Source organism: Parasteatoda tepidariorum, chromosome 12 (genome assembly GCF_982258835.1).
Source record: "Parasteatoda tepidariorum strain Cologne lab strain chromosome 12, Ptep-v5.0, whole genome shotgun sequence".
Lineage (NCBI taxonomy): Eukaryota > Metazoa > Arthropoda > Arachnida > Araneae > Theridiidae > Parasteatoda > Parasteatoda tepidariorum.
In genome coordinates this window covers 35,516,289-35,535,335 of record NC_141766.1, presented here as the reverse complement: position 1 = coordinate 35,535,335, position 19,047 = coordinate 35,516,289, and the positions used below count along the sequence as shown (strand labels likewise).

Sequence of the window (19,047 nt, the reverse complement as noted above, 5' to 3'; positions counted from 1 at the left end):
GTTCAATATGAGCCAATCTCATCACTATTAATCAAGCAAAACTTTTTAGGCTGTTTTGAAAATGGTTCAACCTTCACGACTTTTGAGGAGTGTTCTTCGTCATGCTTACAAGGAACTTGCTGTTACCGTATGAAGATAGGAGATTTACACGATGTAATTTGCCAGGTAATACAAATTTTTAAACATTTAATTAAATATGTTACTCTAAACAGCCGAAATCCATTTTTAAGCATAATTTCTAGTGATATTGCGAAGCACACATAATCATTCCCAATTCCGTTTTCTTACTACGGAGACGTGACTATTTTACATGAGAATTTACTGAAAATCTTTTATTAGGAGTATCATGTAAAATTAAAGAGAATTGAAAACGGAAAATCTTCCTAAGAAAAACAGAAAAATATTCACAGAAGGTTTAGTAAATTTTCACAAATGAAGCTTGTAAAAATCAGTAAATATTTCCCGACTTGCAGACATTTTCGGTTCTTTAACCGACAGAGATATTATATAAGAGTGGGGACGATTGGAGGACAAAGGCATGATCGAAGAACGTGCTAATCAATCAAGTAACCAGCTTTTAAAAGGGGTCGACGAACCCAACTCGATGACGTAGTAGGCGAAGCCTCTACCCACCACGCTCATGGGTGATTACCTGGCTATGAAATAAACAACAATATACATTGAAATATCTGAAAGAAAATACTTTTGGAGAAATATTCGGGAACACTGCGTTTTTTGTAAATCTGTTTACGTGAAATTGGGTTATGTGCGTTTAAACAAGCACTTATGTACTTTTACTAAAATTCTCGGTTTTCTTTCTTTATTTTTAGAAATTTTTTTACAGTATAGGAAAGACCCGAATCAAAATCTGGCTTACTGTAAATATGTTCTTACTATACGTGTAACAGTTCGTAACTAAATTACTCATAATAAAATAGGTATAAAGGTAGAAAAATACGACTGAACAAAACGATAAATAAATCGGCTAATTTTTTAAAAATAAGTGAATCAATAAATCAGTCAATTGTTGAATGGGAATATTGATAAATAAGTGAATTGAAAAACCAATATTTTAAAGAGTTAATCAGTGAATTAAATACCCTCGAATCAACGATTAAACGAAGTAACGAATCAACGAGTAAACAAAATATCGAGTAAGATCATAGAATCATAGAATGAGCGAGTTGATGAATCAGAGGGAACAATGAGTCGGTGAATTAATAAAATAGTGAATTAGTGGGCTAACGAATCAATAAACCTGCCAACTAATGAATAATTCAGGTCAAATAATCACTAATTCCTTGATCCGCTCTTTCATTGATTCACTGATTTAGTTTATTCATAGGCTCGGTGACTAGACACTAGATATGCTTATTTATTAATTCAGTGATTAATCAATTCGCTTTCATTGATCTGGGGATTCGAGCGCTGGATCCGATTGGTTATTTACTGCCATACATGTAGTAAGTACGGGTTCTAACTAAACGTTACTCTGAATAGCCGACATTAGGTTCAAACTTCGATTTTTTTTAATCTCCTCTTAAAAACGTAGAATTATGAATGCTTTTAGACTCTTCACATTTTAACATGTTAGTACTGTAAAAACTGATCTCGACTTCTAGCGCTTTTTAGACTTTTCACATTTCAGCATGTTACTATTCGAAAATCTGAGTTCGACTTTCTAATACTCCTTAGACATTTCACATTTTAACATGTTACTACTTTAAAAACTGACTTCGGCTTCTATTCTTTAGACATTTCGTTTTCAGCTTCTTGTGTTCTTTAGACATTTCAAATTTTAACATGATACTATCGTAAAAACTGATTTCGGATCCTAGTATTCTTTAGACATTTCTCATTTTTATATGTTACTTCTGTAAAAACTGATTTCGGCTTCCATCAGTGTTCTTTAGACATTTTACATTTTAACAAATTACTACTGTAAAAACTGATTTTTGCTTCTAGTATTCCTTAGACATTTCACATTTTAACATGTTACTACCGTAAAAACCGATTTCGGCTTCTAGTATTCTACAGACATTTCTCATTTTTACATGTTATTACTGTAAAAACTGATTTCGGTATCTAGTATTCTTTAGATATTTCGCATTTTAACATGTTACTACTGTAAAGACTGATTTCAGCTATCAGTGTGTGAACATAACTAAGACATTTTCCAATTATCTATATACTATATGCAGGCTGAAACAATGAAAAATTGCCAAGTTTTGTGTCATGATGAAAATGTGGAAGTCTTAGGCTATTATCCAGGAATAAAATGTCCCCCTGAAGGCTGTGGAATGATAGCATCAAAAGTTTGCCATACAGGAATATCTCTATATAGTCCTGGATCAGAATTTTCATTTGGATGCGACAAATGTGAATGTTTAGATGAACATATCTCATGCACGTAAGTTGACTACCATTTCAGAAATTTTGAACATCGATTGATATAATCGGGGCTTCCATATTTAAGCTATCAATAAATTCATTTATATTAGCCTTAAGATACATTCATGTTTATTAAATTATCACTCGATTCATGTAAATAGAGTTCTGCATTAATTTTGATCTATTAGTCCTAAATTAGTCCTAAGAGTTAAACCTAAGTTTTAAAAAAAAATATATTAGTTGTATTCATATTTATGTGCACAACAATGCCAATTTGTAAATTCTCTACATACCTCAGTTTCTATCCATTGACAATTCTTTCCGATTATTAGATCAAGTATAAGTCAAATTATAATGTTTATTTTACTCGAATATATTTTAAAAGAATAATAAGACGGGACATAAAAATAAACACAGTACTTTTATCGCTTCTTTTGTTATCAAAATTCTGTAGGGCATTTATTTTATTTCATTTCATTTTTCTGCTTTTTATTGCAAAACATGAAAAAAAAAAAACAAGGAAGTATGATAACAATTAAGATAAGGAGATAATTTTGAAAATCAATAAGAAATTTTTTTTTATGGGGTAGTTCAATTTGAATATTTTATGAAGAAACGTTTAGTTATTGAAACTTACAATGAAATTTATAACTATCACTTTATAACCATAAAGATGGCGTTTCAAGGCATATAAATATGCAAAAAATTTTGGTTTAAAAATTAAATTATTTTCCTTTATGATTTCGGGTTAAAAAATAACCTTTATGTTTAAAAGAGTATACTCTAGGAATTATATCAATAAGCTTTAATATTCGAGGAAAAATTTTTCTACTCTGTTTATATTTAAAGCTTTTTCTTATTTTTCATTTTTTCGATTTCTTTTCTTCTTTCATCTCTCTTTATGGAGTTTAGTGAATAAATATAGTTACAGTTTAGTGAAAATTTTTATACATCTGTTATAACTTATAAGTTTTAGTGTTACTGAACACTAAAAATGGTGGCAACTACTGAACACGAACTGAAATATATAAGAACATTCCAGGCGTTTAACAAAACTAAGAATTGTCCATGATGTTTGATACACCAAGAGTTTGTTTCATTGCACCACTTTTGGTGTAAAGTAGTTGCAACCATTTTTGGTGCTAAGATATAATAAAATTTTTTGAATCTATTTTGATTCTAATTTTTCGAAGGATTTTGGAGGTGATAGACAAGTTAATATCCCATTTTTATTATTTTCTTCTTAGTTGTCCCTCTCTGAACATACGCCGAGAAATTCGTGACCTGAGCTATGCTGAACGCCTTGAATACCAAAAAGCAATATCTCATCTCTATGAAGGAAAGGATAAAAGTTTGTGGACATCTTTCAGAAATTTATATGTTACCCACGTGATGCACGCAAACTCTCCTCAATATTTCCTATTCTGGAATCGATACTTTCTTAGAACTGTTGAGAGACATTTGCAAGAATGGAATTGTTCCATCACCATTCCTTATTTTGATTTTTCTTTGGATGCTGGTAATTTATCATCTTCAATAATTTGGAGACCAGATTTCTTTGGGTCAGCACATTGCAATGAAAATGGTTGTCAAGAACGTTTCATTCCAAATACCGAAATTGCTTGGACACCTTGCATTACAAGAAAAGTAAAAACAAACGGAAATTCACCAACTATGATAGATCTAGCTTTAGCTTTAACAAAACCAGATTTTATGAAATTCACGACAGCGCTTCAAGGAATTTCTAGTTATTTGCATAATTTTATAGGAGGGGATATGGAAACTACCAGTAAGTTTAATTTTGTGTTTTCATTTTGATTCCATAAAAAATACTTTATCTGTCATTTATTAATTGTATGGTAAGGATAAACAATATTACATTAATGGGAGATGATTGGTGAATAAGAACAGTGTATCTAGGTGCAAAGAGTTGAAGATCAATCACGTGACAGGATCATAATAACAATAAACTATTAATTAAGAAAAAATACATAAAGAGAAAGCTTGCAAAGCACCAATGCTTCTTTCCGTAGAAGCCAACTAAGCACTATTCCAATCATTGATATGTATACATGATGTTTCGTAATCATGGGCAATAACGTATATTTTAAGAATCCCTGAAAAAAATAAATAAACTTAAATAGAAAAAAAAAACAACGTGATCGAAATCTGCCAAATTACTAGTGAGGAAGATGGGATAAAAATATTTAAGCCAGTTTAATGTTTATAAGTAGCGATTATTGCTTTCAACCTCATCTTAATGTCCTCTACCAATCGAGGAGATTTTTAGAACTTTAATCACAATTTCCTCAATAATAATTTATCTAAATCTTGACAACGTTTTTGTTTTGTCACTGCGTTAATTTGAGATATTTCTAATGGGTAAATAATTTTAACTTCATTTTTGACAATGATTAAAGAAAAAAAAAACGTAAATACATATTGACGGTGAGGATTGCGGAACACCCTGGATAATGTGTCAAAGAATAAATTAGTTGTAAACAAAATATGCGAATGTATACCTCCAAGAACTTCAGTTGCAACGGTGCTGTAAAATTCAAAATCAGTGTAATTCATTTGTCAATTTACAATGATTTTGCATTAATAAAGTTTTACGATAGCTTTTGCGTCCAAATAAATGCCATTGTTTAATTATTCGTTAGAAATAGTTATTATGTAATAATAGAGAAAAATAAATTAGCATAGGAATATCTCTAAATTTTCATTTTGCTGTTACTGACATATTTTATTTATTTTTTATACTTAGTTTTTAGCAAATAAGAGCATTGGATACAACTCAAACTACTATATATAATTTTTTCCTTTGCGTAAAAAATTACTTTTCAGCAGAAACTTTGATAAACAGAGTGAGAACTGCTGTATAGCAGATGTTACATACTGATTTTTTGAGTTATAAATGATTTAAAAGCAGTACAATAAAGCGAAGTACATATTTCTTTAAAATTTTTTGATCCAATCTATTATTCTCTATATGAGAATATTGATATTCAGGGGACACGATTGAATCATATTAATTAATGCATAGAATTCACGAGATATATCCATCTGACACTGTTGTTACATGTCACACAATCACATGTCACACTGTATAATACTCATGTTTTAGTTAATTGAATTAAAAGTACATATTTCTTTAAAATTTTCTAGATAGTAATGTAATACAATCACATGTCACACTGTATAATATTCATGTTTTAGTTAATTGAATTAAAAGTATATATTTCTTTAAAATTTTCTAGATAGTCCTTGTGATTCAATCTATTATTCTCTACATGCAAATATTGATATTCAGGAGACACGATTGAATCATATTAATTAATGTATACAATTCGCGAAATATATCCATCTGACACAGTTGTTATATGGCAGAGAGAGTATATAATACAATCACCAGTCACACTGTTTAATACTCGTGTTTTGGTTTTATTGAATTAAAAGTATATATTTTTTAAATTTTCTAGACAGTCCTTTTGATCCAATCTATTATTCTCTGCATGCGTATATTGATATGCTGTTCTGGAAGTGGGAAAAGCGTCATATCCACCAAAGCCTAGAAAATTACGGAGCTGATATATTGGATTTAAATTTAATACCCTTCAATACAAAACAAAAATTTCTTATTGATTCTGAAAAGAACCTTTGTGTATCTTATAATTCCGAAGAATTCAGAGGAGCAAATAGAGAAAGTTTCTCAACTTCAAACAGAGGTAATTTGAATTGTTTCATTTTTTATATTCACATAAATTATGTGTCTAACCAAGGAATAATTCTCTTATACATTAATTACATCATACAATTGTATCTTTCTAACTGAGTTCTATAAGTTAAAAAAGGAAAGTTTACATAAATATAGGAAACATGTCTTAGTTCCTAATGTAAAATATTATATTTAGCAAGATCCTGACGCCTATATACTCGATTTGTGCATATTTAGCGGGTTAGGAAAGTAAGAACAGCCATTATTGCCACATTCTATCAATCAGGTGTTGTAAAACAATTTGGAGGCAGGGAAAGTTTGGCTGGTAGGGTGTCGGTCCATATCCTAGTAGTCGTGAGTTCGAATCCCAATAGCCGTAGACTTCCCGTGTTTATAATAGAGACGAATGCACGATAAAACTGTCGGGTGCTTCGTGTTGGCTCAAGGGATAAAACACTCGTCTCCCAATGAAGTAACTGGGTTCGAATCCCAGCAATGACTGCTCGATACGAATTCCGCAGCCAGCTTGAACCAACAACAAAGATGACGCAAAATATCCTCAGTGGTAGACGGACTGTGTGTTAGAGTCCCCTTGCCGTCAGATAGATCCTTAGATCCTTTTGTTATTATCTAGTTCAAACTTGGTCCTCTGTTCCTATTGGTTAAATCACTTTGCTCGTGTTTGTCTTTTTACTTTTCAAACATCATTTGGTGTTTAGACATTGAGAAAGGTTCTTGTTTAAAGAACTGAAACTATAGTATGCTCATTTCTGCACTTTCATTTATTCTTTATTCACCTTGTTTTTTGATTTAGTCCATTCTTTTTCATTTAAATTAAAATTATTTTTGGCACTTTTAGAAAGAGTATGAATTTATACACTTTCTGGTATCTGAAATTAAAAAGTAATTCCATTCGTTTTTATTTAAATTACATTATTTTTTGGCACTTTTAGAGAGAGTCTGAATTTATAAACTTTCTGGTACCTAAAATAAAAAATAATTGTTATTCTTTTTTTATTTATTACAGCGACATATCAGAACAGTTATTCATCTGGATGTGCTTACGAGTGTGGAAATGAAGAAGAGATTCGAAATGTTTTAGATGCTGGACGTAGAATTCAATCAGTTCTTTATAATCAGGAAGAAACATTTCTAAAAACTCTTCCGAGAACATGCTTGTCTCCTTCCGATTTACCTACCACTTACACAAATCAGATATGGAATGTCCAACCTGATGATTTTGAGATGCATTCGAATTTTCAAGTATTTTTTTTTCTATTTTATTTAATATCATCATATGAGACGTCCAGTTGCAAATCTCGTACCATTCTAATTTTTCTAAATGAAATAACTTCTGCAATTGAAGGTACTTTTGCTTCCTGTAAAGAATAGAGCAAAATGTATGACTGTTTGTAATCTAAGTTATTTTCGTAGTCTGTAAAAAATACAGAGCAGAATGAAAGCCTGTTTGTAAACAAGTTATTTTCAATTCAAGTGGGTAAAAAAATTCTGCATGGTGCTGAGCAATTTTGCAACTGATCGACTTATATTATTGGGTTGTTCTTTAAGTAAATTAATTTTTTTAAAAATATGACAGACTTACATTATTATAGTGAATAAATATTTAATTGAATCATATATTGTCCATTCAGATCCAATAACCTTTGCCATTTTTTTCTGGAAGTAGCATAATTCCAGGGGCATAAAATTTTTTTCTTTGCTGGCAAAGAACTGATTCAAGGGATTTTTGACTGCACAGAAGTACAGAACTGTGTACAGAACAGTGTTATAGGCAAACCGTTTCTCGTCTTAGGTGATCATGCGCTTTAAATATGGATAATTTTCTTGATATTTGATAATTAAATCACAGACGTCAATGTGACGGCACAAATTTCTTTCCGTAAGAACTTGAAGAATCCATATGTCAAACTTTGAGATTAAATCTAAGGCTTTGCAAATGATCACGAACGGTCAAATTCGATAAATCTGATGTCTCATGATCTTCACGAGCTGTTTAGGTTTGCATCAACTATTACCTTCATTTTGTCTTCGTCAGCTTAAGACGGCGTGGTGCATCATTGTGCATCGTAATCGAAATTTTGCTTGCTGGATCGAAATTTTGCTTGCCGTATCGAAATGTTTCAAATCAGTTTTATCACTGACCAATACAACGAATACATCTTCTCCATACACATCCATCGGATAATTTTTTCTTTGCTTGAACAGCATTTATACATTTTTCGATAGTAAAAAAGAAAAATATGCTGAAAATTCTACTTTTCACTTTTCATACTTGAAAAGGCTCCAATTAGAAACTACTGCGTAGAACCCTTTTTTAACTAGAACTTATTTTACTAGAACCTTAGAACTTTTTTTTCACAAACAAGCCTTACTGTATCAGCTGTCAAAATATATAATGATTATGCAGCTTAAGTGTGAAATTGACTGAAAAATTAAAAGGAAGTTTTTGGTTGGGAAAAAATGAAATCACTTTGCGAACAATTCAATAATAATTTTACATTAATTTCTCATAAAGCGTGTTTAATTTTCTATAATTAATTTTCCTCATAATATGCTTAAACTTTTTTACCGTAAATATTTTTCTGAAATTGTAAATTTTTTTCTCTCTGCATTCTCTATAGCCAGTTACAATGAAATCAGAATTGTGTGATAAATTTTGCTTCACTGCAGATATTTTCCTTTCACCTGAAATAAGTAATCCTTCTGAAAATTCCTGCTCTTCTAATGAGGTAAGAATATCACACTGTAGTCAGTTGTTTGAAATTTTAAAATAATCAATAAACAAAGTGCCAACCATATATAAATTAATATTATGAGGAATAATAATAGAAATACATTACTCGGTTTAAATTAACTAACAGTATGATAGTTCAATAATTTATATGTTAATCTCGAAGATTGCCTAATCAGTAACATAATCTATAAAAAATGTAATATGACTGAGATATGGTAAATGAATGCATCAGTTGATCTTATAATCGATAACTACTATTCTATTTAAACATTTAAACATGGCTTTAAAATTTGAATAGCACAAAAATATTAGAAGCTAAAAAAAAGAATGAAAATTCTGAAATATATAAAGAAATAAGTTTTAGAAAAAAATTTACGTGTGGACAGTAAAGTGGGTCGCTTTTTGCTTGATGCTCAGCAGTATCTAGTTCCAAAGTTGCTGTAAAAGCAGCACTAAATCAACTAAACTCGGAAGCTGGTCAATTTGCCGTTCCAAGTGGTCCCAGATGTGTTTGTTCGGTGGCAAATCTGGGTATCGTGCAGGCCAGGGAAAGGTGGTAGCATCAAGGAGGAATTCTTGTGACACTCTTGCTGTGTGTGCTTGCACCGAGCACTGCTTGTTTTATTTTATAACTGCCGTTGAACAGTCGTCTCAAATTTTTGAGCCTTAGCCTTATAATTTGGAAGCCAATGCAGAAGACAAGGGAATTCCTGGATCAAGTATTGCGGGAAATTTTAACTTAGTGAAGGTCTTTTGATATTATTGCACTAATATTGATGGAACTAACTCGCATTTGCGTTACACGGAGAGGAAAACAACCGAAATCTTCCACGATTGGAATGACGGCAGGGGGACTCTAACCCATGATTTGTCTACCACCGACGATATCTATGTCAGCACTGTGGTCGGAGAGAGCCGGGTGCTGATTTTATTTGATTTTTTAATCACTTACATATATCAGTGTTATACTTGCGTATGTAAAACAATTCTTTTTAGGTGTGCCAATTTTTATGGCAATAAGTGTATATTGCTTAATATACCTTTTATTTAAAAAGGACAATTTTAACTACAACTGTAGAATATTATTTGATTCAATATTAGTTGATATGCGGTGTTCTTCCTGAGAGTTTTTTGAAGGGCGGCCAGCTCTGCCTGCCTTTTGATGCACCCTATTTGTAAAAATAAGCAGCCATCTTATAAAAATACAGCCTTTATATGCATAATTCATTTAAAAAAAAATAATTAATTGTATAAATAATAATTACACACTGGCTAAATTAAATGTTTTTATAGTTTTAATTCTGATTACCATTACAAATGTTTATTTTGCCAGAATTATTTTCAACTGGTTAAATTTCTCTTTTTTCGGAGTTATATTAAGGAATTTAAGTGATTTTAAATTTTGAAATTATTTTTTGATAAATTTTTTTAAAAGAAAATGACATCTTTAAATTTTTTTCTCTCATAATTTTTAGCTTAAATTACCAAAAAAAAAAAAAAAAAGGTTTCAAGTTATTTATTAATAATGATTTCTTTTTTAGTTTACTTTGTTTGAAAAAAAATTTGTGCACAGTGATTATCTTTTGGCTTGCCTTTAATCATCTTTATAGACTATAAATCTTTCTCTTATTTTAATAATGAGTGAGAATTACTTTTTGAAATATGTACAGAAAATAGTATAAGAAAGTAATTTAAAAATTGTTAAGTATCAAATTTAGTTAATACATAATATTACACATTTTGATAAATTTCCAAAATGTTAAGTGAGTGCCTTTTCAAAACTCAAAGTGCCCTTTACTCTGAGGAAGCGCCCTGCCCTTTGTTATTCCTAGGGAGAAGTCAGGATATGCATACCAATATTTTTACTTACAAGTGAACATTTCATTTAACTTATACAGATGAATATTTTCTTAGGTAACAAATACTTTATAAGCATATTTATACACTCATATAAATGTTTAATTTGCATTACATATTTGAATATTTTTAGCTTTCCGTTCTCGTATGTGATGAGTCAACTCTATAAAAGTGTCCTTATTACACTTATACACGCATATAAATGTTTAATTTGCATTATATATTTGAATATTTCTAGCTTTCCGTTCTCGTATGTGATGAGTCAACTCTATAAAAGTGTCCTTATTACACTTATACACGCATATAAATGTTTAATTTGCATTATATATTTGAATATTTCTAGCTTTCCGTTCTCGTATGTGATGAGTCAACTCTATAAAAGTGTCCTTAATACACTTATACACGCATATAAATGTTTAATTTACATTACATATTTGAATATTTCTAGCTTTCCGTTCCCTTATGTGATGAGTCAGCTCTATCAAAGTGTTCTTATTACACTTATACATGCATATAAATGTTTAATTTGCATTACATATTTGAATATTTCTAGCTTTCCGTTCCTTTATGTGATGAGTCAGCTCTATCAAAGTGTTCTTATTACACTTATACATGCTTATAAATGTTTAATTTGCATTACATATTTGAATATTTCTAGCTTTCCGTTCCCGTATGTGATGAGTCAGCTCTATCAAAGTGTTCTTATTACACTTATACACGCATATAAATGTTTAATTTACATTACATATTTGAATATTTCTAGCTTTCCGTACCCGTATGTGATGAGTCAGCTCTATCAAAGTGTCCTTATTACACTTACGCTCCATGCAGACTTTCTTTATGTGGAAATTGTTCCCTAACTTGTCACGTGAATAATCAGGATATAGAATGCAAAGAATCAGCATTAGGTAAAGTTCATATTCTTAAGAAAGCTTCTATATTTAAACATATTTTTCAACTTAAGTCTTGTTTTTCATTAGATATCGTATGAAACCTAATCTACAAAAATTTAAATTAGTTTGATTTTTTGACACCAGAAAAAATTTCAATCCTTGGTGATTTTAAAATATGTTAAAACTACTCAATAGCCTAGAAACATTTTCATTATTATAGGACTACTTTTTAGCTATTTGGAAGTATTTAGCAACGTTTTACTTAAAAAATATACATTTTAAAGCAGATTAACCACTGACATGAATAAAAAACGAAACTTATCTACAAAATCTTTTGCCTGCAATATTTTTTAAGTTTTGCACATACCTTCCTTTAGCTATCTAAAAAATTTATCCTTGATACAATAACAGAACTTACGTATGTCAATAAATAAATAGAAAGAGCATCATCAAAATTAGCCTCCGTAGTGTGGGCCTAAAGTCTCTCAGAATGATACTTGGTGGAAATCTTCCTGTTTTTCATTCCAAAAACAATTGAATTTGGTCAATCTCATGTTTTTTTTGTTGTTGTCTTTAATTTGATTTTTGAAGTATATTTAAAACATATTGTACTTTGAGAAATAATTAATAATTCAAAAAAAGTTTCTAGTGGCATTTAAAACTACTGTATATCCCGGTGTATGAGTCGACTTTTTAAACACCCAAAATTTTGCAAAAATCAGGCTGTCGACTTATACACCGGTAAAAGAGTCGGTCATTCATTGATCGTAAAATATCGACCATTATAAATAATAAGAATAACTCTGAATAAGTTTACTCTTTTTAAAAACTATTTTTAATATGTTATATTCTGTTAATTTTGAAAGTTAAGTTTTTTTAATACTTTAAATTACTTTAAATACTTTAAGAAAATACTTTACAAAAATACTTTAAGTTATACTTAAAGAAAAATTAAGATTAAGAAAAGTTAACATAGTTAATTCAAAAGTATTTCAAAAAATATAAAGCAAATGAAAAAGCTTTTAAAATGCACTGAAGAGCCATTACATTATGATCACCCTGCTAACAACTTGTAAGACCACCTTTAGCCCTCAAAACTGCTAGCACCCGCCGTGGCATTGATTCCACAAGGTGCTGATAGGTAGTCTGAGGTATCTGGTACCAAGCGCTCACCAACTGGTCCTGCAATTCCCTCACATTGCAAGGGGATAGCGTGGCAGCACGAATTCGGTTCTCCAAGTAGGACCACAAGTGCTCTATTGAATTAAGGTCAGTTGAATTTGGGGGACAAGATATAATTTGAAAGTCACTGGAATGTTCCTCGACGATTCGACCCTTATGGCATGGTGCATTATCCTGTTGATAAACACCATCCCCAGCTGGAAAAACTGTTGCCATGAATGGGTGAACCTGGTCTGCAACTATGTTCAAGTAGCTTACAGACGTCAGGAATTGTTCTATGAGGATTATGGGTCCTAATGTGCCCCATGAAAACATTGTTCCTGGGCGAGAAACCATGAAAACCTGGGCGAGTTCATTGTTATAGATGGAGGGTGGTTATAATGTAATGGCTCTTCGGTGCATACCATAATGTTATAAATTTAAAAATTCCTGGTGGCCGATAAAACAAACAACCAAGCGTGTATCGCAGCAAGGTGCACGTTAGATCTGTTGTGGCTGAAAATTCTCTCGTTGGCTGTAGTGTGGAAGTTTGGAGACGGAGGTACCAGCTTAGGTGCTGTCCTCATTTCGGTTTTCATACGAAATCATCTTTTTTCTTCAACACTTGATCAATATTTCGCCTTAAAATGGTATTATTTAAAATCTAGAAATTTTAGAAACACTCTTATTTTTGAATTTTTACCTATAGATTTTCCAAACTTCATTTTTTTAAAAATCAATTCTGCTGCTTTCAGCATTGTGAGTGTTGGAGCTCTTGATTAGATATGATTTGCCAGTCATCATATTTTGCAAGAAAAACATCCAATTCCACATTTATCAAGAAGTTCCTAACGTGCTTAAATTTTTGAAATAGTCATTTTAATCAAAGTTTTTAAAAAGCACAATATTAAATAATAAAATCAATTTTAATTTAATTTAATTTAACTAAATTTAAAAATCAATTTTAATTAAATTTAATTCTATTAAATTTAAAAATCAATTTTAATTAAATTAAATTTAATTAAATTTGAAAATCAATTTTAATTAAATTCAAAAATCAATTTTAATTAAGTTAAATTTAATTAAATTTAAAACTCAATTTTAATTAAATTTAAAAATCAATTTTAATTAAGCTAAATTTAATTAAATTTAAAAATCAATTTTAATTAAATTTAAATATCAATTTTAATTAAATTTAAAAATCAATTTTAATAAATTTAATTTAATTTAATTTAAAAATCAATTTGAATTTAAATTGGAGAATTTACCGCTATTACGGCACATATTTTTTGACTGTATAATATTATTGGAATGAATTTCTTTGTGTGCTTGATAATATGAGACAGGCTGTAATACTTTAAATGTATGTTTTAAAATAAACTTGAATTAATATTATTAGTTCATGTTTGCAGTTTAAATTCAAATATTTACATTCAAGGACTATAATTATGCTTATTGTAGATTTTTGCAGTCCTAATCCTTGTAAACACGGTGGCCTTTGCCAACCATCTGAATGGCCAACTCTTCCACATTTGATAACTTGCGAGTGCCAGCCAGGTTTTGAGGGTCAATTTTGTGAACAGCTTTCAGTTCAACGTTGCTCTTTACCCCTAGATCAAGGAAAATGTAAGTAGTAAGTAGTTTGTTTCTAATTAAACATTCTTTTTCTGTTTCTGGGCACTACAGTCCAGAGTAGGCCAGAGCCGTTCTAACACGTTTTTTCCAACGTAGTCTATCAGATGCACGCAGGTTCCAATTAGTCGCCCTAAATGTTTTCAAATCTTTCTCGACGTCGTCAAACCAGCTGAAGGTGAAGGTCAAAGAAGAAGAGGCTAAGTGTAGGTCAAACTATCTGAGAGCGCGTCTTAGTGGGTCTGTTATCCTCACTTTACAAAAAAAAGATGTTTCTGAGGTTGTTTTTAGATTGACAGATGTAAAAAAAAATACACATGAGGTAGAAAATGAGGTTATGTTCTGCACCAAAAATAACTTCAACCTCATTTACACCTCACAAAATAAACTATACAAATCAAAAATAATTTTACTGTAGATCGGGGGAAATTATTCACACCTCTAATATATGTATTTATTTGAAGTGCAGAAAAAATTATTCCGAACACCAAAAAAAACAACCTCTCCAAGCTGGTTGCTCTAAAGTAGATTTCCCTCGATTTCAAAACAATTAGAAGGTTATGTTCTGCACCAAAAATAACTTCAACCTCATTTACACCTCACGAAATAAACTATATAAATAAAAAATAATTTTAGTGCAGATCGGGGGAAATTATTCGCACTTCTTATGTATGTATTTGCTTGAAGTGTAGAAAAAGTTATTCCGCACACCTAAAAAACAACCTCTTTAAGTTGGTTGCTCTAAAGTAGATTTCCCTCAACTTCAAATCAACCTCAAGTGTGAATAAAACAACTTCATACACTTTGATTATATACCTTGGAAGGTTGATCTTTTAAGGTTGTTTTTGAAATCAACTTTGAATAAACCTCAAATCAACCTTGACACTTAAAAGCAACCTCATATAAACCTCAAAAATAACTTACATTTTCCTAGGGTCTGATCTAAATAAGTGCTCAATCTATCTTATTGGGTTCAATTTGATGATGATTAGATTAAGTAACTTAATTCTCCTGGTTTGCGTCTGATCGATGCGGTAGATACCCATTTTTGGAAAATAAAGTTATGAAATTCCAAATAGGTGCAGTCCAAGAAACTAACATCTGATGAATTCTTTACAAGAATGAAACTAGAGCCGCCATGGCTCAGAGGATAGAGCATTCGCCTTCCAATGAGGTGAACCGGGTTCGAATCCCAGCTATGCCAGTCGATACGAATTCCGCTTCCGGATTGAACGGACCACAGTGCTGACATAAAATATCCTCTTTGACAGCCAGATCATGGGCTACAGCCCCCTTGCCGCCAGGCAAACAGTGGGTGAGTTTTGTAGTTTTCCTCTCCATATAACACAAATGTGGGTTAGTTCCATCAAAAAGTCCTCCACGAAGGCATATTTTCCCTATTATTTGATCCAGGAGTTTTCTTGTCCTCTGAATTCGGTTCAAAGTTACAAGGCTACGTAAATTAGTAGTCTGAAACCCGAAAATTGGTTATAAAATAAGGTAAAATTACTAAACTAAACAGTATTTATAAACAAAATTTAAATTCGCTTCATAAATACAAGTTGGCTACAGACAGTTGCCAGTTCAATGACATATTGTTATCCAAAAAAAGTAGGATAGTAGACTAACATAGATTCGACGTAATAAACATAAATGAACAAGTTCAAGCGCGGTATTTTGCGCTAGTACCATCATCATTGAGGAAAATCTGTATTTTAACTCTAATGATGGTGATGTAAAGATCATAATTCTCTTTAACTTGTTGATGTAAGCTTATTACGTTATTTTAAAAAAAATTTTTTTTTTTTGCAGATTACTTGAAAGAAAAAACAATTTTATAAAGCATAATTGCTTGTAACCTGTATTATAGTGTTCGGGCAAAGGCTATAAGATATTAACAGTAAGGCATGTAGCAAAAATAAAGGAAAATCTATTGCAGCTTAAATATGTCGTTATTATTTTGAATATAGAATGAATCTTAAGTCAAGAACTGAATGGCGTAGATGCACTCGTATAGTGATTCTTTGCATTTACTGTTCCCCAATGGTGAGAAAAGGCAGCCCTAGTCTTAGCCAAATCAGCTGACTTCATGGTTAGCTTTTATTTTATTTCATAACCGTCGTTGAACAGCCGACCTAAATTTGGGTTAACAATTACTAATGTTCAACTACGTAGCCTTGTAGTTTTGAACCCAATCCAGATGACTAGAAAACTCTTGGATCGTAGAAATTTGCCTTAATAGAGGACTTTTTGATGGAACCAATCAGCATTTTCGTTACATGGAGAGGAAGACCACGAGAACCTCCCATGGTTAGTATGACTGCAAGGGGACTCTAGCTCATGATCCGTCTACCACTGAGGATATTTCACGTCAACACTTTGGTCAGTGCAAGGCGGATGCGAAATTCGTATCGACCAGCCATCGCTGGGATTCAAACCCGGTTCACCTCATTCAAAGGTGAACGCTCTATCCCCTGAGTCATCGCATTAGTTTGGTTAATTTGTATAACAACTTTATGGTTAGACAATCTAAACATGAAGCTTTAACACAAATGCATGTCAGTTTCCGTATAGCTATGCTAATTGTAGTAACAAAAAAGTGTGTTCATTTCGCTGAAAACGCTTTCCTCGAAAGTGATTCATACGGAATCTGAATCAGAATTTCCTTTGTATATATATATATTAACATATTAACGTCACAAGGAACCCTGTTTTTCCTCTGATTTTCTCCAAAGTTGACATTTGTGTTCAGTATTGTTTATCAAATCTTTATGGAAAGAAATAGGCTTGCACTGCATAGCCTATTGAAATTCTTACATTTACATGAAGTAATTTTTAATCACTAACCAAAATAGAGAACTTAAAACTCACAAAGGAGCTATAATAATACAAATGTTTCTTTAAAATTTCTCATACATTTAAATTTCTCTTACATAATACTATACAAAATAGTTATAATAATACAAATGTTTCTTTGAAATTTCTCATACATAATACTACATGAAAGAGCTATAATAATACAAATGTTTTTTTGAAATTGCTTACACGTAATACTGCACAAGCGAGCCATAATAACGCATACTTTCTCATCTATTCATAAGACAATGCTTAAAACTTCTATAAACAAATTGAATTGGAATTAATATCCACAAATTTTATTGTATTGGCTATAAAATTATTGGTTTCGAACTCATCTGATGCTAACTAATTATTATGTTACATATTTTATCTTTCATTTATACTAATATTATTATTTTCTATACCCTTATTTAGTGATTAATGGCTGTGGTTCTCCTATCAAACGTTGGTACTTTGACGTTCAGAAACAAGATTGTGTATCGTTTTTCTATCAAGGATGTGTTGGAAATGCAAATAATTTTTTTTCTTATTATGCTTGTCGCGTGTCTTGCATGATTGGTGCTTGCTGTTGGAGATATCCTCTGTTTCCTAACAGAATAATAGGATATACCACCGATGGATATGACAGGTTAAAACTATTTCCAAGTTTTTAAATTTTTTAGTTATATGAAGAGTTTGGAGCAATGTAATGATAAGCCACTCTTTTTCTTAAGGGGATTTTTTAGATCAATCTTTTCCTTAGTATTGTTTCCAAACATATTATTTTCCAAACATTATGTAGTTACAGAAATTCCAACTAGATAGCAGCACAATTCAAAAAAACATCTCATTGCGCGCATGGAAATCATGGTGTTATCACCCAAAACGCATCTGAACAGTTATGAAAACGTGGCTTATCACTGTATTGACTCAAACCCTGCATGTTTTAAAATATATTTTAATCAAAATTAAAAAAATATTTAATATTTTCGGTATTGATACAAATATTGGTAAAGTTTAATTTTGTTTTTTTTTCTCCACTTAATTTCGAATGCTCCTAGAATTCAGTTAGGCTATGAATTAATTCTAACAATACACAATGTACAGGATGATATTTAATATATGATAACGGGATGATGTAAATATATATTTTAGAATCCTTGTTAAAAATGACGTTGAAAACATATTCTCATCAAAAGACCTAAATTAACATTCAAATAGGGAAGTTTAAAAAAATGCTATTAAAGTCAAACGAATAGGGAGGCAGGATTAAAAATAGGGAGGCAGGACGTTTGATTGTGCGAGAAAAAAGGATGGGTTAAAAGAATATAATTAGAAAATTCAAACTTTAAAAGACAATCAGATTTTTTTTTGTTTTGATACCAGACTTCTTCAATAAAGGATTGTCATATTTTGATAGCTTTTTTTAAAAATCTCAGTTACATACTTATAGATGCCTTAACTCCCCACCATGTTTTACGTGGTTGCGAAGTACCTTTAATTTCCACTCAATTTGTTTTATTTGACCAGGGTTAAAACTTATAAAAACCAAATGAAAGGTCGTATATATTTGTTAAAATTGTTTATATATTGCAGTGGTTCAAATTATTGTACATTAAATTTATTAAATTTAAAGTAAAATGATAAGGAATGAAACTTTACTACTTAAAGTATTTAACAAAAATCTCAAGTTTAAACAGGCGAAGTTAGCATGTCTGCATATTGTGTGCCAAACGTGTTAACTTCTTTTGTCTTTACTTCGATAAAATATAAATATATAGATAAATATATCTAAAAATACA

At 30.9% G+C, this 19,047-nt stretch overlaps 1 protein-coding gene across 1 annotated transcript in view; it reads left to right on the top strand.

The window, feature by feature from the left end:
- LOC107439018 (zonadhesin) overlaps positions 1–19,047 on the top strand; it is a 167,041-nt gene that overhangs the window by 20,844 nt on the left and 127,150 nt on the right. Inside the window, exons 5-13 of the mRNA XM_087155985.1 lie at positions 50–165; positions 2,202–2,410; positions 3,639–4,180; positions 5,874–6,119; positions 7,137–7,372; positions 8,752–8,859; positions 11,485–11,629; positions 14,237–14,401; positions 17,681–17,894. Coding sequence (XP_087012111.1) covers positions 50–165; positions 2,202–2,410; positions 3,639–4,180; positions 5,874–6,119; positions 7,137–7,372; positions 8,752–8,859; positions 11,485–11,629; positions 14,237–14,401; positions 17,681–17,894 — 1,981 coding nt within the window. The remainder of the gene's footprint in view (positions 1–49; positions 166–2,201; positions 2,411–3,638; positions 4,181–5,873; positions 6,120–7,136; positions 7,373–8,751; positions 8,860–11,484; positions 11,630–14,236; positions 14,402–17,680; positions 17,895–19,047) is intronic.